Source organism: Phyllobates terribilis, unplaced genomic scaffold (genome assembly GCF_046119375.1).
Source record: "Phyllobates terribilis strain yellow unplaced genomic scaffold, ASM4611937v1 Scaffold_12__6_contigs__length_324123572, whole genome shotgun sequence".
Classification (NCBI taxonomy): Eukaryota; Metazoa; Chordata; class Amphibia; order Anura; family Dendrobatidae; genus Phyllobates; species Phyllobates terribilis.
The window spans coordinates 23,211,550-23,235,332 of record NW_027362772.1 but is presented as its reverse complement, the minus strand read 5'-3'; the positions used below and the strand labels follow the sequence as shown (position 1 = coordinate 23,235,332).

The following is a 23,783-nucleotide window of genomic DNA, read 5'->3' as shown; positions in this document are numbered from 1 at the left end:
TGCCCCGTCTTCTTTGTACACTCGCTCTTGCTCAGTGAGATCGGATGGAGACCTCTCTCCACACAGGAATATGCTCTGATCTAAACCCTCCATTGTAGATCTGGCAGGATGTTGAGGGTTGTTGTCCTGCTGGAAGGTGAACCTACGCCCCAGTCTCAAGTCTTTTGCTGCCTCTATCAGGTTTTTCTCCAGGATTTCTCTATATTTTGATTCACCCATCTTCCCATCCCCTCTGACCAGCTTCCCTGCCCCTGCTGAAGAAAAGCTTCCCCACAGCAGGATGCTGCCACCACCATGTGTGATGGTGGGGATGGTGTTTTCAGGGTAATATGCAGTGCTGGTTTTCCACCACACATAGCATTTTGCATTTAGCTAAAAAATAATTTGATGATTGCTCTGGTCTCTTAATAGTAAAATATAGACAACGTAAGAGGAATTACAGTTAGATTTAGTACATAAAAATGGTGTAGTAGTAATAGTAATAATATAGGAAGCATAATGTTAACTAGTATCAGAACATAAGTATTTCAGTGCAGTGAGGAGCTGAGATTTCTGACATCAAAGCTGAGCCTGGAGCACGTACAGGGCAGATCCTGGGACACCATACTATGTATATTACTGACATCAGCAGTAGGGGAGCTGTTTTTACTGATAAGACCACATCCCCACTATCAGTATTCGGTCAGTATTTTTCTCAGGAGTGGGAGCCAAAACCAGGAGTGGGTGATAAATGCAGAATTGGTGACTTGTTTCTATTAGACCTTTTCTCTGATTGTTCCTCACCTGGTTTTGGCTCCCACTCCTGAGAAAAAATACTGACCGAATACTGACCAAATGCTGATAGTGGGACCGTGGCCTAACACAGATATTATCATATTATCATTATCATGCAACTAAGGTTAATTCACGAAGAGGCCAATTTCTGTTTTTTCGTTCTTGTTTTTCGCTCCCCTTATTCGTAGAGCTATAACTTTTTTTATTTCTCCTTCCACATAGCCATATGAGGGCTTGTGATTTCCAAAATGAGTTGTACTTTTGAAATCACACCTTTCATTTTATCATGTGATGGAAAGCAGGAAATAAAAATCCAAGTGCATTAAAATTGAAAAAAAATTGCAATTTCACAATTGTATTTTGGACTTTTGATTTACTATAAATAAATAATAATCATAAATAAATCATCTTTTTTTATTTTACACATTTTTTTTCACCACCTAAATAAAAAAAATAAATAAATAAAAAGAAACTATATATATATATATATATATATATATATATATACGTTTGGTATCTGCATACTTGTACTGACCTGGAGAATCATAATGAAGGGTCTGTTTGACCCATGTTCGCTATATGGTCAAATAGACCCCTCATTATCATTCTCCAGGTTAATACAAGTGTGCAAATACCAAATGTATACATATATATATATATATATATATATATATATATATATATATATATATATATACAGTACAGACCAAAAGTTTCGACACACCTTCTCATTTAAAGATTTTTCTGTATTTTCATGACTATGAAAATTGTACATTCACACTGAAGGCATCAAAACTATGAATTAACACATGTGGAATTATATACTTAACAAAAAAGTGTGAAACAACTGAAAATATGTCTTATATTCTAGGTTCTTCAAAGTAGCCACCTTTTGCTTTGATGACTGCTTTGCACACTCTTGGCATTCTCTTGATGAGCTTCAAGAGGTAGTCACCAGAAATGGTCTTCCAACAATCTTGAAGGAGTTCCCAGAGATACTTAGCACTTGTTGGCCCTTTTGCCTTCACTCTGCGGTCCAGCTCACCCCAAACCATCTCGACTGGGTTCAGGTCTGGTGACTGTGGAGGCCAGGTCATCTGGCGTAGAAGCCCATCACTCTCCTTCTTTGTCAAATAGCCCTTACACAGCCTGGAGTTGTGTTTGGGGTCATTGTCCTGTTGAAAAATAAATGATGGTCCAACTAAACGCAAACCGGATGGAATAGAATGCCGCTGCAAGATGCTGTGGTAGCCATGCTGGTTCAGTATGCCTTCAATTATGAATAAATCCCCAACACTGTCACCAGCAAAGCACCCCCACACCATCACACATCCTCCTCCATGCTTCACGGTGGGAACCAGGCATGTAGAGTCCATCCGTTCACCTTTTCTGCGTCGCACAAAGACACGGTGGTTGGAACCAAAGATCTCAAATTTGGACTCATCAGACCAAAGCACAGATTTACACTAGTCTAATGTCCATTCCTTGTGTTCTTTAGCCCAAACAAGTCTCTTCTGCTTGTTGCCTGTCCTTAGCAGTGGTTTCCTAGCAGCTATTTTACCATGAAGGCCTGCTGCACAAAGTCTCCTCTTAACAGTTGTTGTAGAGATGTGTCTGCTGCTAGAACTCTGTGTGGCATTGACCTGGTCTCTAATCTGAGCTGCTGTTAACCTGCGATTTCTGAGGCTGGTGACTCGGATAAACTTATCCTCAGAAGCAGAGGTGACTCTTGGTCTTCCTTTCTTGGGGCGGTCCTCATGTGAGCCAGTTTCTTTGTAACGCTTGATGGTTTTTGCAACTGCACTTGGGGACACTTTCAAAGTTTTCCCAATTTTCCGCACTGACTGACCTTCACTTCTTAAAGTAATGATGGCCACTCGTTTTTCTTTACTTAGCTGCTTTTTTCTTGCCATAATACAAATTCTAACAGTCTATTCAGTAGGACTATCAGCTGTGTATCCACCAGACTTCTGCACAACACAAGTGATGGTCCCAACCCCATTTATAAGGCAAGAAATCCCACTTATTAAACCTGACAGGGCACACCTGTGAAGTGAAAACCATTTCCGGTGACTACCTCTAGAAACTCATCAAGAGAATGCCAAGAGTGTGCAAAGCAGTCATCAAAGCAAAAGGTGGCTACTTTGAAGAACCTAGAATATAAGACATATTTTCAGTTGTTTCACACTTTTTTGTTAAGTATATAATTCCACATGTGTTAATTCATAGTTTTGATGCCTTCAGTGTGAATGTACAATTTTCATAGTCATGAAAATACAGAAAAATCTTTAAATGAGAAGGTGTGTCCAAACTTTTGGTCTGTACTGTATATATATATATTTTTTTATTAAAGTGGCAAAAAAAAACAATTTGTAAAAAAAAAACAAATTCAACTTTGTTCAGGATCTGGGGCCGGGTGAGGGCTTATCGTTTATGTCCTGAGTTTACGTTTTTATTGATACCATTTTAGGGGAAGATAAGAAGTTTTGATCACATCTTAGTGCAATGTTGCAGTGACCAAAAAATTGTAATTCTGGCGTTTCGATTTTTTTTTCTCATTACGCCCTCTACCGATCGGATTAATTTATTATATATTTTGATAGATCGGACTTTTACGAATGCAGTGATACAAAATATGTGTTTTTTATTACCTTATTTTTAATGGGACATGAGGGGGTAATTTGAACTTTTATATATTCTTTTATTTTTTTCATATTTTTTTTTAAGTTCTATTTTTACTAAATTTAATAGTCCCCTTAGGGGACTTAAAGCTATGATTATCTGATCGCTTGTGCTATACATAGTAGTACATCTGTCCTGCTATGTATAGTGAAGATCACTATTTCCTATGAATGCCAGCTACAGGTTGGCTTTAAAATGGGGATCTTAATGACAGGCACAGGGGTCTTCAGAATACCCCCTGGCTGTCATGGCAATCCATCGGCGCCTCGCGATCATGTCACAAGTACTCTGATAAGCGCATAGAATAACACGTCCCCTGCACCCTTTGCACTATGGCAAAGTTTTGGTTCTCTGGAGAAAGGCTCTATTATGGAACCAAAATGTTGCCACAAGGACTAATAATAAGTCCCTAACTTTTTCACATTACTAGGAGTGCAGCATATTTTTCTAGATACATAATAGATATTTTACTCACCATACACAAGTAGATATGTTCCATTCCCAATAGCAATTGTGTTCTGATCTCCTATCACCAGGGACGTTTCACATATGTAGGTGTCGGTATAGGACAGTTGGACATCATCGATGGTCAGGGACAGGTCCTTTGTAAACTCCGGGTAGATCAGACGAGATTTGCGGCTCCGGTCACTTTCATTTTTTACTTTTGGATACAGATTGTCTTTGACTTTGTTGTTTGCTCCTGGTATCAACCAATATAAATTCACCCGGACCAGTTTCACGCCATTTAACTGCATGTGGCAACTCAAATTAACGGAGGAACCGAGCATGGCGGCTACAACGGGGGGTTGTAACAATGTAACAGCGCACTGGATGCCGCCTGTAGAAGAAACACATTGTAGGAGTAGACTCAGAATATATGATGGAACAGAATTTAAATCTGGAAAGTGAGACAGGTAATGTCTAGGAAAAAAAAAGTGAAAAAAGTGAATTTGATAAAATATATTACAAAGTTTCTTATTTTCACATTTCTATTGATTTATTGATATAAATAAAATGAAGTTTACTCTGCGTAAAAAAAAACAAAAAACGACTTTCCTTTATTCACCCACAGCGCATAGAGTTTATGTAACTTTTTGACTCCACATACAATACGGAGCCACAAAGGGTAGACTATATGGATAGATAGATAATAGATAGATAGATAGATAGATAGATAGATAGATAGATAGATAATAGATAACTCACGATTGACACTTACCAAGTTTATGAAATAGGAGAAGAATAGTTAAATGAAAAAACTTCATTCTCCTGTAAAGGAATAAGACCTGTAAAATAGAAGGATGCAGATGTTAGGTTTACATTTCTCACTTTTCGGGTTTAGCAGTCAGGAATAGGATAATCTTGCGCCATATTTCATAAATGTTTATTCATAAATATCATCAAGATGATAGAGAGATCAAAGCCAAAATTTGGCGTCCTCCCAGCATGGAACTGCTTTACTTATACTACATCACTTGTTGTGCCAAATCCTGCCTCTGGTACTTTTCCTGGTGCTGCCTTTAATGCTATTTCTTGTGCTACCTTTGGGGCTTCATCTGGTGCTGCCTCTTATGCTATTTCTGGTGCTGCCTTTGGTGCTTTTCCTGGTGCTGCCTCTAATGCTGTTTCTGGTGCTTTTCCTGATGCTGCCTCTTATGCTGCTTTTGTTGCTGCCTCTGGAACTGCCTTTGGGGATGTTTCTGTTGCTGCGGCAGGTACTGCCTCTGGTGCCTTTCCTGGTGCTTTTCTTGATGCTGTCTCTGGTACTACCTATGGTGCTGCACCAGATCCTGCATCTGGAACTATGGTGCTGTTACTGGTCTGGCCTCTGGTGCTGCCTCTTGTTCTGTCTCTGGTGATGCCTCTGGTGCTGCCTCTGGTTCTGCCTCTGGTGGTGCCTCTGGTGCTGCCTCTGGTGCTGCCTCTGGTTCTGCCTCTGGTGGTGCCTCTGGTGCTGCCTCTGGTCCTGCCTCTGGTCCTGCCTCTGGTGCTGCCTCTGGTGCTGCCTCTGGTCCTGCCTCTGGTGCTGCCTCTGGTGCTGCCTCTTGTTCTGTCTCTGGTGGTGCCTCTGGTCCTGCCTCTGGTTCTGCCTCTGGTGGTGCCTCTGGTGCTGCCTCTGGTGCTGCCTCTGGTCCTGCCTCTGGTGCTGCCTCTGGTGCTGCCTCTGGTCCTGCCTCTGGTGCTGCCTCTGGTGCTGCCTCTGGTGGTGCCTCTGGTGGTGCCTCTGGTCGCCTTTCTGGTGCTCCCTGTGGCTCTACCTCTGGTCCTGCCTCTGATGCTGTTTCTGGTGTTGTTTCTAGTTGTGCCTCAGGTGCTGCCTCTGGTTTTGCCTCTGGATATTTTTCCAGTGTTTTTTTCTGGTTCTGGTGCTGCCTATGATGCTTTTTCTAGTGCTGCTTCTGGTTCTGCCTCTGATGCTACTTCTGTGGCATACTCTGGTTTTGCCTCTGGTGATTTTTCTGGTGCTGCCCCTGGTGCTGCCTCTGGTGCAGTTTCTGGTTCTGCCTCTGATTCTTCCTCTGGTTCTGCCTCTGGTTCAACTTCTGGTTCTGCCTCTGATGATGACTCTGATGCTGCCTCTGGTCCTGCGTCTGGTGCTGTTTCTGGTTCTGTCTCTGATGCTGCCTATGGTCCAGCCTCTGGTGCAGTTTCTGGTGCTGCCTCTGATGCTGCCCCTGGTCCTGCCTCTGGTGCAGTTTATGGTTCTGCCTCTGATGCTGCCCCTGGCCCTGCCTCTGGTACAGTTTCTGGTGATGACTCTGATGCTGCCCCTGGTCCTGCCTCTGGTGCTGTTTCTGGTTCTGTCTCTGATGCTTCCTCTGCTCCTTCCTCTGGTGCAGTTTCTGGTGCTGTTTCTGGCTCTGTCTCTGACGCTGCCCCTGGTCCTGCCTCTAGGGCAGTTTCTGGTTCTGCCTCTGGTGATGACTCTGATGCTGCCTCTGCTCCTGCCTCTGGTGCTGTTTCTGGTTCTGTCTCTGATGCTTCCTCTGGTCCTACCTCTGGTGCAGTTTCCGGTGCTGTTTCTGGTTCTGTCTCTGATGCTGCCCCTGGTCCTGCCTCTGGTGCAGTTTCTGGTTCTGCCTCTGATGCTTCCTCTGGTCCTGCCTCTGGTGCAGTTTCTGATGCTGTTTCTGGTTCTGTCTCTGATGCTGCCCCTGGTCCTGCCTCTGGTGCAATTTCTAGTTCTGCCTCTGGTGCTGCCTCTGATGCTGCCTCTGGTCCTGCCTCTGGTGCTGTTTCTGGTTCTGTCTCTGATGCTGCCTCTGGTGCAGCTTCTGGTGGTGCCTCTTATGCTTCCTCTGGTCCTGCCTCTGGTGCAGTTTCTGGTGCTGTTTCTGGTTCTGTCTCTGATGTTGCCCCTGGTCCTGCCTCTAGGGAAGTTTCTGGTTCTGCCTCTGGTGATGACTCTGATGCTGCCTCTGCTCCTGCCTCTGGTGCTGTTTCTGGTTCTGTCTCTGATGCTGCCCCTGGTCCTGCCTCTGGTGCAGTTTCTGGTTCTGCCTCTGATGCTTCCTCTGGTCCTGCCTCTGGTGCAGTTTCTGGTGCTGTTTCTGGTTCTGTCTCTGATGCTGCCCCTGGTTCTGCCTCTGGTGCAATTTCTAGTTCTGCCTCTGGTGCTGCCTCTGATGCTTCCTCTGGTCCTGCCTCTGGTCCTGTCTCTGGTGCTGTTTCTGGTTCTGTCTCTGATGCTGCCCCTGGTCCTGCCTCTGGTGCAGTTTCTGGTGCTGTTTCTGGTTCTGCCTCTGATGCTTCCTCTGGTACTGCCTCTGGTGCAGTTTCTGGTGCTGTTTCTGGTTCTGTCTCTGATGCTTCCTCTGGTCCTGCCTCTGGTGCAGTTTCTAGTGCTGTTTCTGGTTCTGCCTCTGATGCTTCCTCTGCTCCTGCCTCTGGTGCAGTTTCTGGTGCAGTTTCTGGTGCTGCCTCTGATGCTGCCCCTGGTCCTGCCTCTGGTGCAGTTTATGGTTCTGTTTCTGGTTCTGTCTCTGATGCTTCCTCTGGTCCTACCTCTGGTGCAGTTTCTGGTGCTGTTTCTGGTTCTGTCTCTGATGCTTCCTCTGGTCCTGCCTCTGGTGCAGTTTCTGGTTCTGTCTCTGATGCTTCCTCTGGTCCTAGCTCTGGTGCAGTTTCTGGTGCAGTTTCTGGTTCTGCCTCTGATGCTTCCTCTGGTCCTGCCTCTGGTGCAGTTTTTGGTGCTGTTTCTGGTTCTGTCTCTGATGCTGCCCCTGGTCCTGCCTCTGGTGCAGTTTCTGGTTCTGCCTCTGATGCTTCCTCTGGTCCTGCCTCTGGTGCAGTTTCTGGTGCTGTTTCTGGTTCTGTCTCTGATGTTGCCCCTGGTCCTGCCTCTAGGGCAGTTTCTGGTTCTGCCTCTGGTGATGACTCTGATGCTGCCTCTGGTCCTGCCTCTGGTGCAGTTTCTGGATCTGCCTCTGATGCTTCCTCTGGTCCTGCCTCTGGCGCAGTTTCTGGTGCTGTTTCTGGTTCTGTCTCTGATGCTGCCTCTGGTCAAGTCTCTGGTGCAGTTTCTGGTGCTGTCCCTGATGCTTCCTCTGGTCCTACCTCTGGTGCTGTTTCTGGTTCTGTCTCTGATGCTTCCTCTGATCCTGCCTCTGGTGCAATTTCTAGTTCTGCCTCTGGTGCTGCCTCTGATGCTGCCTCTGGTCCTGCCTCTGGTGCTGTTTCTGGTTCTGTCTCTGATGCTGCCTCTGGTGCAGCTTCTGGTGGTGCCTCTTATGCTTCCTCTGGTCCTGCCTCTGGTGCAGTTTCTGGTGCTGTTTCTGGTTCTGTCTCTGATGTTGGCCCTGGTCCTGCCTCTAGGGAAGTTTCTGGTTCTGCCTCTGGTGATGACTCTGATGCTGCCTCTGCTCCTGCCTCTGGTGCTGTTTCTGGTTCTGTCTCTGATGCTGCCCCTGGTCCTGCCTCTGGTGCAGTTTCTGGTTCTGCCTCTGATGCTTCCTCTGGTCCTGCCTCTGGTGCAGTTTCTGGTGCTGTTTCTGGTTCTGTCTCTGATGCTGCCCCTGGTTCTGCCTCTGATGCAATTTCTAGTTCTGCCTCTGGTGCTGCCTCTGATGCTTCCTCTGGTCCTGCCTCTGGTCCTGTCTCTGGTGCTGTTTCTGGTTCTGTCTCTGATGCTGCCCCTGGTCCTGCCTCTGGTGCAGTTTCTGGTGCTGTTTCTGGTTCTGCCTCTGATGCTTCCTCTGGTCCTGCCTCTGGTGCAGTTTCTAGTGCTGTTTCTGGTTCTGTCTCTGATGCTTCCTCTGGTCCTGCCTCTGGTGCAGTTTCTAGTGCTGTTTCTGGTTCTGCCTCTGATGCTTCCTCTGCTCCTGCCTCTGGTGCAGTTTCTGGTGCAGTTTCTGGTGCTGCCTCTGATGCTGCCCCTGGTCCTGCCTCTGGTGCAGTTTATGGTTCTGTTTCTGGTTCTGTCTCTGATGCTTCCTCTGGTCCTGCCTCTGGTGCAGTTTCTAGTTCTGCCTCTGGTGATGACTATGATGCTGCCTCTGCTCCTGCCTCTGGTGCTGTTTCTGGTTCTGTCTCTGATGCTTCCTCTGGTCCTACCTCTGGTGCAGTTTCTGGTGCTGTTTCTGGTTCTGTCTCTGATGCTTCCTCTGGTCCTGCCTCTGGTGCAGTTTCTGGTTCTGTCTCTGATGCTTCCTCTGGTCCTAGCTCTGGTGCAGTTTCTGGTGCAGTTTCTGGTTCTGCCTCTGATGCTTCCTCTGGTCCTGCCTCTGGTGCAGTTTTTGGTGCTGTTTCTGGTTCTGTCTCTGATGCTGCCCCTGGTCCTGCCTCTGGTGCAGTTTCTGGTTCTGCCTCTGATGCTTCCTCTGGTCCTGCCTCTGGTGCAGTTTCTGGTGCTGTTTCTGGTTCTGTCTCTGATGTTGCCCCTGGTCCTGCCTCTAGGGCAGTTTCTGGTTCTGCCTCTGGTGATGACTCTGATGCTGCCTCTGGTCCTGCCTCTGGTGCAGTTTCTGGTTCTGCCTCTGATGCTTCCTCTGGTCCTGCCTCTGGCGCAGTTTCTGGTGCTGTTTCTGGTTCTGTCTCTGATGCTGCCTCTGGTCAAGTCTCTGGTGCAGTTTCTGGTGCTGTCCCTGATGCTTCCTCTGGTCCTACCTCTGGTGCTGTTTCTGGTTCTGTCTCTGATGCTTCCTCTGATCCTGCCTCTGGTGCAGTTTCTGGTGCTGTTTCTGGTTCTGTCTCTGATGCTGCCCCTGGTCCTGCCTCTGGTGCAGTTTCTGGTTCTGCCTCTGATGCTTCCTCTGGTCCTACCTCTGGTGCAGTTTCTGGTGCTGTTTCTGGTTCTGCCTCTGATGCTTCCTCTGGTCCTGCCTCTGGTGCAGTTTCTGGTGCTGTTTCTGGTTTGGTCTCTGATGCTGCCTCTGGTCCAGTCTCTGGTGCAGTTTCTGGTGCTGTCCCTGATGCTTCCTCTGGTCCTACCTCTGGTGCAGTTTCTGGTGCTGTTTCTGGTGCTGCCTCTTATGCTTCCTCTGGTCCTGCCTCTGGTGCAGTTTCTGGTGCTGTTTCTGGTTCTGTCTCTGATGTTGCCCCTGGTCCTGCCTCTAGGGCAGTTTCTGGTTCTGCCTCTGGTGATGACTCTGATGCTGCCTCTGCTCCTGCCTCTGGTGCTGTTTCTGGTTCTGTCTCTGATGCTTCCTCTGGTCCTGCCTCTGGTGCAGTTTCTGGTGCTGTTTCTGGTTCTGTCTCTGATGCTGCCCCTGGTCCTGCCTCTGGTTCAGTTTCTGGTTCTGCCTCTGATGCTTCCTCTGGTCCTACCTCTGGTGCAGTTTCTGGTGCTGTTTCTGGTTCTGCCTCTGATGCTTCCTCTGGTCCTGCCTCTGGTGCAGTTTCTGGTGCTGTTTCTGGTTTGGTCTCTGATGCTGCCTCTGGTCCAGTCTCTGGTGCAGTTTCTGGTGCTGTCCCTGATGCTTCCTCTGGTCCTACCTCTGGTGCAGTTTCTGGTGCTGTTTCTGGTGCTGACTCTTATGCTTCCTCTGGTCCTGCCTCTGGTGCAGTTTCTGGTGCTGTTTCTGGTTCTGTCTCTGATGTTGCCCCTGGTCCTGCCTCTATGGCAGTTTCTGTTTCTGCCTCTGGTGATGACTCTGATGCTGCCTCTGCTCCTGCCTCTGGTGCTGTTTCTGGTTCTGTCTCTGATGCTTCCTCTGGTTCTGCCTCTGGTGAAGTTTCTAGAGCTGCCTCTGATGCTGCCTCTGGCGCAGTTTCTGGTGCTGTTTCTGGTTCTGTCTCTGATGCTGCCTCTGGTCCTGTCTCTGGTGCAGTTTCTGGTGCTGTCCCTGATGCTTCCTCTAGTCCTACCTCTGGTGCAGTTTCTGGTGCTGTTTCTGGTTCTGTCTCTGATGCTTCCTCTGGTCCTGCCTCTGGTGCAGTTTCTGGTGCTGTTTCTGGTTCTGTCTCTGATGCTGCCCCTGGTCCTGCCTCTGGTGCAGTTTCTGGTTCTGCCTCTGATGCTTCCTCTGGTCCTGCCTCTGGTGCAGTTTCTGGTGCTGTTTCTGGTTCTGTCTCTGATGCTGCCCCTGGTCCTGCCTCTGGTGCAATTTCTAGTTCTGCCTCTGGTGCTGCCTCTGATGCTGCCTCTGGTCCTGCCTCTGGTGCTGTTTCTGGTTCTGTCTCTGATGCTTCCTCTGGTCCTACCTCTGGTGCAGTTTCTGGTGGTGCCTCTTATGCTTCCTCTGGTCCTGCCTCTGGTGCAGTTTCTAGTGCTGTTTCTGGTTCTGCCTCTGATGCTTCCTCTGCTCCTGCCTCTGGTGCTGTTTCTGGTTCTGCCTCTGATGCTTCCTCTGGTCCTGCCTCTGGTGCAGTTTCTGGTGCAGTTTCTGGTGCTGCTTCTAGTGCAGTTTCTGGTGGTGCCTCTTATGCTTCCTCTGGTCCTGGCTCTGGCACAGTTTCTGGTGCTCTTTCTGGTTCTGTCTCTGATGCTGCCTCTGGTCCAGTCTCTGGTGCAGTTTCTGGTGCTGTCCCTGATGCTTCATCTGGTCCTACCTCTGGTGCAGTTTCTGGTGCTGTTTCTGGTTCTGTCTCTGATGCTTCCTCTGGTCCTGCCTCTGGTGCAGTTTCTGGTGCTGTTTCTGGTTCTGTCTCTGATGCTGCCCCTGGTCCTGCCTCTGGTGCAGTTTCTGGTTCTGCCTCTGATGCTTCCTCTGGTCCTACCTCTGGTGCTGTTTCTGGTTCTGCCTCTGATGCTTCCTCTGGTCCTTCCTCTGGTGCAGTTTCTGGTGCTGTTTCTGGTTCTGTCTCTGATGCTGCCTCTGGTCCAGTCTCTGGTGCAGTTTCTGGTGCTGTCCCTGATGCTTCCTCTGGTCCTACCTCTGGTGCAGTTTCTGGTGCTGTTTCTGGTGCTGCCTCTTATGCTTCCTCTGGTCCTGCCTCTGGTGCAGTTTCTGGTGCTGTTTCTGGTTCTGTCTCTGATGTTGCCCCTGGTCCTGCCTCTAGGGCAGTTTCTGGTTCTGCCTCTGGTGATGACTCTGATGCTGCCTCTGCTCCTGCCTCTGGTGCTGTTTCTGGTTCTGTCTCTGATGCTGCCCCTGGTCCTGCCTCTGGTGCAGTTTCTGGTTCTGCCTCTGATGCTTCCTCTGGTCCTGCCTCTGGTGCAGTTTCTGGTGCTGTTTCTGGTTCTGTCTCTGATGCTGCCCCTGGTCCTGCCTCTGGTGCAATTTCTAGTTCTGCCTCTGGTGCTGCCTCTGATGCTGCCTCTGGTCCTGTCTCTGGTGCTGTTTCTGGTTCTGTCTCTGATGCTGCCCCTGGTGCTGCCTCTGGTGCAGTTTCTGGTTCTGCCTCTGATGCTTCCTCTGGTCCTGCCTCTGGTGCAGTTTCTGGTGCTGTTTCTGGTTCTGTCTCTGATGCTTCCTTTGGTCCTGCCTCTGGTGCAGTTTCTAGTGCTGTTTCTGGTTCTGCCTCTGATGCTTCCTTTGCTCCTGCCTCTGGTGCAGTTTCTGGTGCAGTTTCTGGTGCTGCCTCTGATGCTGCCCCTGGTCCTGCCTCTGGTGCAGTTTATGGTTCTGTTTCTGGTTCTGTCTCTGATGCTTCCTCTGGTCCTACCTCTGGTGCAGTTTCTGGTGCTGTTTCTGGTTCTGTCTCTGATGCTTCCTCTGGTCCTACCTCCGGTGCAGTTTCTGGTGCTGTTTCTGGTTCTGTCTCTGATGCTTCCTCTGGTCCTGCCTCTGGTGCAGTTTCTGGTTCTGTCTCTGATGCTTCCTCTGGTCCTACCTCTGGTGCAATTTCTGGTGCAGTTTCTGGTTCTGCCTCTGATGCTTCCTCTGGTCCTGCCTCTGGTGCAGTTTTTGGTGCTGTTTCTGGTTCTGTCTCTGATGCTGCCCCTGGTCCTGCCTCTGGTGCAGTTTCTGGTTCTGCCTCTGATGCTTCCTCTGGTCCTGCCTCTGGTGCAGTTTCTGGTGCTGTTTCTGGTTCTGTCTCTGATGTTGCCCCTGGTCCTGCCTCTAGGGCAGTTTCTGGTTCTGCCTCTGGTGATGACTCTGATGCTGCCTCTGGTCCTGCCTCTGGTGCAGTTTCTGGTTCTGCCTCTGATGCTTCCTCTGGTCCTGCCTCTGGCGCAGTTTCTGGTGCTGTTTCTGGTTCTGTCTCTGATGCTGCCTCTGGTCAAGTCTCTGGTGCAGTTTCTGGTGCTGTCCCTGATGCTTCCTCTGGTCCTACCTCTGGTGCTGTTTCTGGTTCTGTCTCTGATGCTTCCTCTGATCCTGCCTCTGGTGCAGTTTCTGGTGCTGTTTCTGGTTCTGTCTCTGATGCTGCCCCTGGTCCTGCCTCTGGTGCAGTTTCTGGTTCTGCCTCTGATGCTTCCTCTGGTCCTACCTCTGGTGCAGTTTCTGGTGCTGTTTCTGGTTCTGCCTCTGATGCTTCCTCTGGTCCTGCCTCTGGTGCAGTTTCTGGTGCTGTTTCTGGTTTGGTCTCTGATGCTGCCTCTGGTCCAGTCTCTGGTGCAGTTTCTGGTGCTGTCCCTGATGCTTCCTCTGGTCCTACCTCTGGTGCAGTTTCTGGTGCTGTTTCTGGTGCTGCCTCTTATGCTTCCTCTGGTCCTGCCTCTGGTGCAGTTTCTGGTGCTGTTTCTGGTTCTGTCTCTGATGTTGCCCCTGGTCCTGCCTCTAGGGCAGTTTCTGGTTCTGCCTCTGGTGATGACTCTGATGCTGCCTCTGCTCCTGCCTCTGGTGCTGTTTCTGGTTCTGTCTCTGATGCTTCCTCTGGTCCTGCCTCTGGTGCAGTTTCTGGTGCTGTTTCTGGTTCTGTCTCTGATGCTGCCCCTGGTCCTGCCTCTGGTTCAGTTTCTGGTTCTGCCTCTGATGCTTCCTCTGGTCCTACCTCTGGTGCAGTTTCTGGTGCTGTTTCTGGTTCTGCCTCTGATGCTTCCTCTGGTCCTGCCTCTGGTGCAGTTTCTGGTGCTGTTTCTGGTTTGGTCTCTGATGCTGCCTCTGGTCCAGTCTCTGGTGCAGTTTCTGGTGCTGTCCCTGATGCTTCCTCTGGTCCTACCTCTGGTGCAGTTTCTGGTGCTGTTTCTGGTGCTGACTCTTATGCTTCCTCTGGTCCTGCCTCTGGTGCAGTTTCTGGTGCTGTTTCTGGTTCTGTCTCTGATGTTGCCCCTGGTCCTGCCTCTATGGCAGTTTCTGTTTCTGCCTCTGGTGATGACTCTGATGCTGCCTCTGCTCCTGCCTCTGGTGCTGTTTCTGGTTCTGTCTCTGATGCTTCCTCTGGTTCTGCCTCTGGTGAAGTTTCTAGAGCTGCCTCTGATGCTGCCTCTGGCGCAGTTTCTGGTGCTGTTTCTGGTTCTGTCTCTGATGCTGCCTCTGGTCCTGTCTCTGGTGCAGTTTCTGGTGCTGTCCCTGATGCTTCCTCTAGTCCTACCTCTGGTGCAGTTTCTGGTGCTGTTTCTGGTTCTGTCTCTGATGCTTCCTCTGGTCCTGCCTCTGGTGCAGTTTCTGGTGCTGTTTCTGGTTCTGTCTCTGATGCTGCCCCTGGTCCTGCCTCTGGTGCAGTTTCTGGTTCTGCCTCTGATGCTTCCTCTGGTCCTGCCTCTGGTGCAGTTTCTGGTGCTGTTTCTGGTTCTGTCTCTGATGCTGCCCCTGGTCCTGCCTCTGGTGCAATTTCTAGTTCTGCCTCTGGTGCTGCCTCTGATGCTGCCTCTGGTCCTGCCTCTGGTGCTGTTTCTGGTTCTGTCTCTGATGCTTCCTCTGGTCCTACCTCTGGTGCAGTTTCTGGTGGTGCCTCTTATGCTTCCTCTGGTCCTGCCTCTGGTGCAGTTTCTAGTGCTGTTTCTGGTTCTGCCTCTGATGCTTCCTCTGCTCCTGCCTCTGGTGCTGTTTCTGGTTCTGCCTCTGATGCTTCCTCTGGTCCTGCCTCTGGTGCAGTTTCTGGTGCAGTTTCTGGTGCTGCTTCTAGTGCAGTTTCTGGTGGTGCCTCTTATGCTTCCTCTGGTCCTGGCTCTGGCACAGTTTCTGGTGCTCTTTCTGGTTCTGTCTCTGATGCTGCCTCTGGTCCAGTCTCTGGTGCAGTTTCTGGTGCTGTCCCTGATGCTTCATCTGGTCCTACCTCTGGTGCAGTTTCTGGTGCTGTTTCTGGTTCTGTCTCTGATGCTTCCTCTGGTCCTGCCTCTGGTGCAGTTTCTGGTGCTGTTTCTGGTTCTGTCTCTGATGCTGCCCCTGGTCCTGCCTCTGGTGCAGTTTCTGGTTCTGCCTCTGATGCTTCCTCTGGTCCTACCTCTGGTGCTGTTTCTGTTTCTGCCTCTGATGCTTCCTCTGGTCCTTCCTCTGGTGCAGTTTCTGGTGCTGTTTCTGGTTCTGTCTCTGATGCTGCCTCTGGTCCAGTCTCTGGTGCAGTTTCTGGTGCTGTCCCTGATGCTTCCTCTGGTCCTACCTCTGGTGCAGTTTCTGGTGCTGTTTCTGGTGCTGCCTCTTATGCTTCCTCTGGTCCTGCCTCTGGTGCAGTTTCTGGTGCTGTTTCTGGTTCTGTCTCTGATGTTGCCCCTGGTCCTGCCTCTAGGGCAGTTTCTGGTTCTGCCTCTGGTGATGACTCTGATGCTGCCTCTGCTCCTGCCTCTGGTGCTGTTTCTGGTTCTGTCTCTGATGCTGCCCCTGGTCCTGCCTCTGGTGCAGTTTCTGGTTCTGCCTCTGATGCTTCCTCTGGTCCTGCCTCTGGTGCAGTTTCTGGTGCTGTTTCTGGTTCTGTCTCTGATGCTGCCCCTGGTCCTGCCTCTGGTGCAATTTCTAGTTCTGCCTCTGGTGCTGCCTCTGATGCTGCCTCTGGTCCTGTCTCTGGTGCTGTTTCTGGTTCTGTCTCTGATGCTGCCCCTGGTGCTGCCTCTGGTGCAGTTTCTGGTTCTGCCTCTGATGCTTCCTCTGGTCCTGCCTCTGGTGCAGTTTCTGGTGCTGTTTCTGGTTCTGTCTCTGATGCTTCCTTTGGTCCTGCCTCTGGTGCAGTTTCTAGTGCTGTTTCTGGTTCTGCCTCTGATGCTTCCTTTGCTCCTGCCTCTGGTGCAGTTTCTGGTGCAGTTTCTGGTGCTGCCTCTGATGCTGCCCCTGGTCCTGCCTCTGGTGCAGTTTATGGTTCTGTTTCTGGTTCTGTCTCTGATGCTTCCTCTGGTCCTACCTCTGGTGCAGTTTCTGGTGCTGTTTCTGGTTCTGTCTCTGATGCTTCCTCTGGTCCTACCTCCGGTGCAGTTTCTGGTGCTGTTTCTGGTTCTGTCTCTGATGCTTCCTCTGGTCCTGCCTCTGGTGCAGTTTCTGGTTCTGTCTCTGATGCTTCCTCTGGTCCTACCTCTGGTGCAATTTCTGGTGCAGTTTCTGGTTCTGCCTCTGATGCTTCCTCTGGTCCTGCCTCTGGTGCAGTTTTTGGTGCTGTTTCTGGTTCTGTCTCTGATGCTGCCCCTGGTCCTGCCTCTGGTGCAGTTTCTGGTTCTGCCTCTGATGCTTCCTCTGGTCCTGGGTCTGGTGCAGTTTCTGGTGCTGTTTCTGGTTCTGTCTCTGATGTTGCCCCTGGTCCTGCCTCTAGGGCAGTTTCTCGTTCTGCCTCTGGTGATGACTCTGATGCTGCCTCTGGTCCTGCCTCTGGTGCAGTTTCTGGTTCTGCCTCTGATGCTTCCTCTGGTCCTGCCTCTGGCGCAGTTTCTGCTGCTGTTTCTGGTTCTGTCTCTGATGCTGCCTCTGGTCCAGTCTCTGGTGCAGTTTCTGGTGCTGTCCCTGATGCTTCCTCTGGTCCTACCTCTGGTGCAGTTTCTGGTGCTGTTTCTGGTTCTGTCTCTGATGCTTCCTCTGGTCCTGCCTCTGGTGCAGTTTCTGGTGCTGTTTCTGGTTCTGTCTCTGATGCTGCCCCTGGTCCTGCCTCTGGTGCAGTTTCTGGTTCTGCCTCTGATGCTTCCTCTGGTCCTACCTCTGGTGCAGTTTCTGGTGCTGTTTCTGGTTCTGCCTCTGATGCTTCCTCTGGTCCTGCCTCTGGTGCAGTTTCTGGTGCTGTTTCTGGTTCGGTCTCTGATGCTGCCTCTGGTCCAGTCTCTGGTGCAATTTCTGGTGCTGTCCCTGATGCTTCCTCTGGTCCTACCTCTGGTGCAGTTTCTGGTGCTGTTTCTGGTGCTGCCTCTTATGCTTCCTCTGGTCCTGCCTCTGGTGCAGTTTCTGGTGCTGTTTCTGGTTCTGTCTCTGATGTTGCCCCTGGTCCTGCCTCTAGGGCAGTTTCTGGTTCTGCCTCTGGTGATGACTCTGATGCTGCCTCTGCTCCTGCCTCTGGTGCTGTTTCTGGTTCTGTCTCTGATGCTTCCTCTGGTTCTGCCTCTGGTTCTGCCTCTGGTGAAGTTTCTAGAGCTGCCTCTGATGCTGCCTCTGGCGCAGTTTCTGGTGCTGTTTCTGGTTCTGTCTCTGATGCTGCCTCTGGTCCAGTCTCTGGTGCAGTTTCTGGTGCTGTCCCTGATGCTTCATCTGGTCCTACCTCTGGTGCAGTCTCTGGTGCTGTTTCTGGTTCTGTCTCTGATGCTTCCTCTGGTCCTGCCTCTGGTGCAGTTTCTGGTGCTGTTTCTGGTTCTGTCTCTGATGCTGCCCCTGGTCCTGCCTCTGGTGCAGTTTCTGGTTCTGCCTCTGATGCTTCCTCTGGTCCTGCCTCTGGTGCAGTTTCTGGTGCTGTTTCTGGTTCTGTCTCTGATGCTGCCCCTGGTCCTGCCTCTGGTGCAATTTCTAGTTCTGCCTCTGGTGCTGCCTCTGATGCTGCCTCTGGTCCTGCCTCTGGTGCTGTTTCTGGTTCTGTCTCTGATGCTTCCTCTGGTCCTACCTCTGGTGCAGTTTCTGGTGGTGCCTCTTATGCTTCCTCTGGTCCTGCCTCTGGTGCAGTTTCTAGTGCTGTTTCTGGTTCTGCCTCTGATGCTTCCTCTGCTCCTGCCTCTGGTGCTGTTTCTGGTTCTGCCTCTGATGCTTCCTCTGGCCTGCCTCTGGTGCAGTTTCTGGTGCAGTTTCTGGTGCTGCCTCTGATGCTGCCCCTGGTCCTGCCTCTGGTGCAGTTTATGGTTCTGTTTCTGGTTCTGTCTCTGATGCTTCCTCTGGTCCTGCCTCTGGTGCAGTTTCTGGTTCTGCCTCTGGTGATGACTATGATGCTGCCTCTGCTCCTGCCTCTGGTGCTGTTTCTGGTTCTGTCTCTGATGCTTCCTCTGGTCCTACCTCTGGTGCAGTTTCTGGTGCTGTTTCTGGTTCTGTCTCTGATGCTTCCTCTGGTCCTGCCTCTGGTGCAGTTTTTGGTGCTGTTTCTGGTTCTGTCTCTGATGCTGCCCCTGGTCCTGCCTCTGGTGCAGTTTCTGGTTCTACATCTGATGCTTCCTCTGGTCCTGCCTCTGGTGCAGTTTCTGGTGCTGTTTCTGGTTCTGTCTCTGATGCTGCCCCTGGTCCTGCCTCTGGTGCAATTTCTAGTTCTGCCTCTGGTGCTGCCTCTGATGCTGCCTCTGGTGCTGTTTCTGGTTCTGTCTCTGATGCTGCTTCTAGTGCAGTTTCTGGTGGTGCCTCTTATGCTTCCTCTGGTCCTGGCTCTGGCACAGTTTCTGGTGCTCTTTCTGGTCCAGTCTCTGGTGCAGTTTCTGGTGCTGTCCCTGATGCTTCCTCTGGTCCTACCTCTGGTGCATTTTCTGGTGCTGTTTCTGGTTCTGTCTCTGATGCTTCCTCTGGTCCTGCCTCTGGTGCAGTTTCTGGTGCTGTTTCTGGTTCTGTCTCTGATGCTGCCCCTGGTCCTGCCTCTGGTGCAGTTTCTGGTTCTGCCTCTGATGCTTCCTCTGGTCCTACCTCTGGTGCAGTTTCTGGTGCTGTTTCTGGTGCTGCCTCTTATGCTTCCTCTGGTCCTGCCTCTGGTGCAGTTTCTGGTGCTGTTTCTGGTTCTGTCTCTGATGTTGCCCCTGGTCCTGCCTCTAGGGCAGTTTCTGGTTCTGCCTCTGGTGATGACTCTGATGCTGCCTCTGCTCCTGCCTCTGGTGCAGTTTCTGGTTCTGCCTCTGATGCTTCCTCTGGTCCTGCCTCTGGTGCAGTTTCTGGTGCTGTTTCTGGTTCTGTCTCTGATGCTGCCCCTGGTCCTGCCTCTGGTGCAATTTCTAGTTCTGCCTCTGGTACTGCCTCTGATGCTGCCTCTGGTCCTGTCTCTGGTGCTGTTTCTGGTTCTGTCTCTGATGCTGCCCCTGGTCCTGCCTCTGGGGCAGTTTCTGGTTCTGCCTCTGATGCTTCCTCTGGTCCTGCCTCTGGTGCAGTTTCTGGTGCTGTTTCTGGTTCTGTCTCTGATGCTTCCTTTGGTCCTGCCTCTGGTGCAGTTTCGAGTGCTGTTTCTGGTTCTGCCTCTGATGCTTCCTTTGCTCCTGCCTCTGGTGCAGTTTCTGGTGCAGTTTCTGGTGCTGCCTCTGATGCTGCCCCTGGTCCTGCCTCTGGTTCAGTTTATGGTTCTGTTTCTGGTTCTGTCTCTGATGCTTCCTCTGGTCCTGCCTCTGGTGCAGTTTCTGGTTCTGCCTCTGGTGATGACTATGATGCTGCCTCTGCTCCTGCCTCTGGTGCTGTTTCTGGTTCTGTCTCTGATGCTTCCTCTGGTCCTACCTCTGTTGCAGTTTCTGGTGCTGTTTCTGGTTCTGTCTCTGATGCTTCCTCTGGTCCTACCTCCGGTGCAGTTTCTGGTGCTGTTTCTGGTTCTGTCTCTGATGCTTCCTCTGGTCCTGCCTCTGGTGCAGTTTCTGGTTCTGTCTCTGATGCTTCCTCTGGTCCTACCTCTGGTGCAATTTCTGGTGCAGTTTCTGGTTCTGCCTCTGATGCTTCCTCTGGTCCTGCCTCTGGTGCAGTTTTTGGTGCTGTTTCTGGTTCTGTCTCTGATGCTGCCCCTGGTCCTGCCTCTGGTGCAGTTTCTGGTTCTGCCTCTGATGCTTCCTCTGGTCCTGGGTCTGGTGCAGTTTCTGGTGCTGTTTCTGGTTCTGTCTCTGATGTTGCCCCTGGTCCTGCCTCTAGGGCAGTTTCTGGTTCTGCCTCTGGTGATGACTCTGATGCTGCCTCTGGTCCTGCCTCTGGTGCAGTTTCTGGTTCTGCCTCTGATGCTTCCTCTGGTCCTGCCTCTGGCGCAGTTTCTGCTTCTGTTTCTGGTTCTGTCTCTGATGCTGCCTCTGGTCCAGTCCCTGGTGCAGTTTCTGGTGCTGTCCCTGATGCTTCCTCTGGTCCTACCTCTGGTGCAGTTTCTGGTGCTGTTTCTGGTTCTGTCTCTGATGCTTCCTCTGGTCCTGCCTCTGGTGCAGTTTCTGGTGCTGTTTCTGGTTCTGTCTCTGATGCTGCCCCTGGTCCTGCCTCTGGTGCAGTTTCTGGTTCTGCCTCTGATGCTTCCTCTGGTCCTACCTCTGGTGCAGTTTCTGGTGCTGTTTCTGGTTCTGCCTCTGATGCTTCCTCTGGTCCTGCCTCTGGTGCAGTTTCTGGTGCTGTTTCTGGTTCGGTCTCTGATGCTGCCTCTGGTCCAGTCTCTGGTGCAGTTTCTGGTGCTGTCCCTGATGCTTCCTCTGGTCCTACCTCTGGTGCAGTTTCTGGTTCTGTTTCTGGTGCTGCCTCTTATGCTTCCTCTGGTCCTGCCTCTGGTGCAGTTTCTGGTGCTGTTTCTGGTTCTGTCTCTGATGTTGCCCCTGGTCCTGCCTCTACGGCAGTTTCTGGTTCTGCCTCTGGTGATGACTCTGATGCTGCCTCTGCTCCTGCCTCTGGTGCTGTTTCTGGTTCTGTCTCTGATGCTTCCTCTGGTTCTGCCTCTGGTTCTGCCTCTGGTGAAGTTTATAGAGCTGCCTCTGATGCTGCCTCTGGCGCAGTTTCTGGTGCTGTTTCTGGTTCTGTCTCTGATGCTTCCTCTGGTCCAGTCTCTGGTGCAGTTTCTGGTGCTGTCCCTGATGCTTCCTCTGGTCCTACCTCTGGTGCAGTTTCTGGTGCTGTTTCTGGTTCTGTCTCTGATGCTTCCTCTGGTCCTGCCTCTGGTGCAGTTTCTGGTGCTGTTTCTGGTTCTGTCTCTGATGCTGCCCCTGGTCCTGCCTCTGGTGCAGTTTCTGGTTCTGCCTCTGATGCTTCCTCTGGTCCTGCCTCTGGTGCAGTTTCTGGTGCTGTTTCTGGTTCTGTCTCTGATGCTGCCCCTGGTCCTACCTCTGGTGCAATTTCTAGTTCTGCCTCTGGTGCTGCCTCTGATGCTGCCTCTGGTCCTGCCTCTGGTGCTGTTTCTGGTTCTGTCTCTGATGCTTCCTCTGGTCCTACCTCTGGTGCAGTTTCTGGTGGTGCCTCTTATGCTTCCTCTGGTCCTGCCTCTGGTGCAGTTTCTAGTGCTGTTTCTGGTTCTGCCTCTGATGCTTCCTCTGCTCCTGCCTCTGGTGCTGTTTCTGGTTCTGCCTCTGATGCTTCCTCTGGTCCTGCCTCTGGTGCAGTTTCTGGTGCAGTTTCTGGTGCTGCCTCTGATGCTGCCCCTGGTCCTGCCTCTGGTGCAGTTTATGGTTCTATTTCTGGTTCTGTCTCTGATACTTCCTCTGGTCCTGCCTCTGGTGCAGTTTCTGGTTCTGCCTCTGGTGATGACTATGATGCTGCCTCTGCTCCTGCCTCTGGTGCTGTTTCTGGTTCTGTCTCTGATGCTTCCTCTGGTCCTACCTCTGGTGCAGTTTCTGGTGCTGTTTCTGGTTCTGTCTCTGATGCTTCCTCTGGTCCTGCCTCTGGTGCAGTTTTTGGTGCTGTTTCTGGTTCTGTCTCTGATGCTGCCCCTGGTCCTGCCTCTGGTGCAGTTTCTGGTTCTACATCTGATGCTTCCTCTGGTCCTGCCTCTGGTGCAGTTTCTGGTGCTGTTTCTGGTTCTGTCTCTGATGCTGCCCCTGGTCCTGCCTCTGGTGCAATTTCTAGTTCTGCCTCTGGTGCTGCCTCTGATGCTGCCTCTGGTGCTGTTTCTGGTTCTGTCTCTGATGCTGCTTCTAGTGCAGTTTCTGGTGGTGCCTCTTATGCTTCCTCTGGTCCTGGCTCTGGCACAGTTTCTGGTGCTCTTTCTGGTTCTGTCTCTGATGCTGCCTCTGGTCCAGTCTCTGGTGCAGTTTCTGGTGCTGTCCCTGATGCTTCCTCTGGTCCTACCTCTGGTGCAGTTTCTGGTGCTGTTTCTGGTTCTGTCTCTGATGCTTCCTCTGGTCCTGCCTCTGTTGCAGTTTCTGGTTCTGTTTCTGGTTCTGTCTCTGATGCTGCCCCTGGTCCTGCCTCTGGTGCAGATTCTGGTTCTGCCTCTGATGCTTCCTCTAGTCCTACCTCTGGTGCTGTTTCTGGTTCTGCCTCTGATGCTTCCTCTGGTCCTTCCTCTGGTGCAGTTTCTGGTGCTGTTTCTGGTTCTGTCTCTGATGCTGCCCCTGGTCCTGCCTCTGGTGCAATTTCTAGTTCTGCCTCTGGTGCTGCCTCTGATGCTGCCTCTGGTCCTGTCTCTGGTGCTTTTCTGGTTCTGTCTCTGATGCTGCCCCTGGTCCTGCCTCTGGTGCAGTTTCTGGTTCTGCCTCTGATGCTTCCTCTGGTCCTGCCTCTAGGGCAGTTTCTGCTTCTGCCTCTGGTGATGACTCTGATGCTGCCTCTGCTCCTGCCTCTGGTGCTGTTTCTGGTTCTGTCTCTGATGCTGCCCCTGGTCCTGCCTCTGGTGCAGTTTCTGGTTCTGCCTCTGATGCTTCCTCTGGTCCTGCCTCTGGTGCAGTTTCTGGTGCTGTTTCTGGTTCTGTCTCTGATGCTGCCCCTGGTCCTGCCTCTGGTGCAATTTCTAGTTCTGCCTCTGGTGCTGCCTCTGATGCTGCCTCTGGTCCTGTCTCTGGTGCTGTTTCTGGTTCTGTCTCTGATGCTGCCCCTGGTCCTGCCTCTGGTGCAGTTTCTGGTTCTGCCTCTGATGCTTCCTCTGGTCCTGCCTCTGATGCAGTTTCTGGTGCTGTTTCTGGTTCTGTCTCTGATGCTTCCTTTGGTCCTGCCTCTGGTGCAGTTTCTAGTGCTGTTTCTGGTTCTGCCTCTGATGCTTCCTTTGCTCCTGCCTCTGGTGCAGTTTCTGGTGCAGTTTCTGGTGCTGCCTCTGATGCTGCCCCTGGTCCTGCCTCTGGTGCAGTTTATGGTTCTGTTTCTGGTTCTGTCTCTGATGCTTCCTCTGGTCCTGCCTCTGGTGCAGTTTCTGGTTCTGCCTCTGGTGATGACTATGATGCTGCCTCTGCTCCTGCCTCTGGTGCTGTTTCTGGTTCTGTCTCTGATGCTTCCTCTGGTCCTACCTCTGGTGCAGTTTCTGGTGCTGTTTCTGGTTCTGTCTCTGATGCTTCCTCTGGTCCTACCTCCGGTGCAGTTTCTGGTGCTGTTTCTGGTTCTGTCTCTGATGCTTCCTCTGGTCCTGCCTCTGGTGCAGTTTCTGGTTCTGTCTCTGATGCTTCCTCTGGTCCTACCTCTGGTGCAATTTCTGGTGCAGTTTCTGGTTCTGCCTCTGCTGCTTCCTCTGGTCCTGCCTCTGGTGCAGTTTTTGGTGATGTTTCTGGTTCTGTCTCTGATGCTGCCCCTGGTCCTGCCTCTGGTGCAGTTTCTGGTTCTGCCTCTGATGCTTCCTTTGGTCCTGCCTCTGGTGCAGTTTCTGGTGCTGTTTCTGGTTCTGTCTCTGATGTTGCCCCTGGTCCTGCCTCTAGGGCAGTTTCTGGTTCTGCCTCTGGTGATGACTCTGATGCTGCCTCTGGTCCTGCCTCTGGTGCAGTTTCTGGTTCTGCCTCTGATGCTTCCTCTGGTCCTGCCTCTGGCGCAGTTTCTGCTGCTGTTTCTGGTTCTGTCTCTGATGCTGCCTTTGGTCCAGTCTCTGGTGCAGTTTCTGGTGCTGTCCCTGATGCTTCCTCT

At 51.4% G+C, this 23,783-nt stretch overlaps 1 protein-coding gene across 1 annotated transcript in view; it reads right to left on the bottom strand.

Moving 5' to 3' along the window:
* LOC141171960 (uncharacterized) overlaps nucleotides 1–23,783 on the bottom strand; it is a 64,824-nt gene that overhangs the window by 5,826 nt on the left and 35,215 nt on the right. Inside the window, exons 2-3 of the mRNA XM_073655693.1 lie at nucleotides 4,676–4,742; nucleotides 3,932–4,294 (exon numbers count right to left, since the gene is read on the bottom strand). Coding sequence (XP_073511794.1) covers nucleotides 3,932–4,294; nucleotides 4,676–4,721 — 409 coding nt within the window. The 5' untranslated portion in view covers nucleotides 4,722–4,742. The remainder of the gene's footprint in view (nucleotides 1–3,931; nucleotides 4,295–4,675; nucleotides 4,743–23,783) is intronic.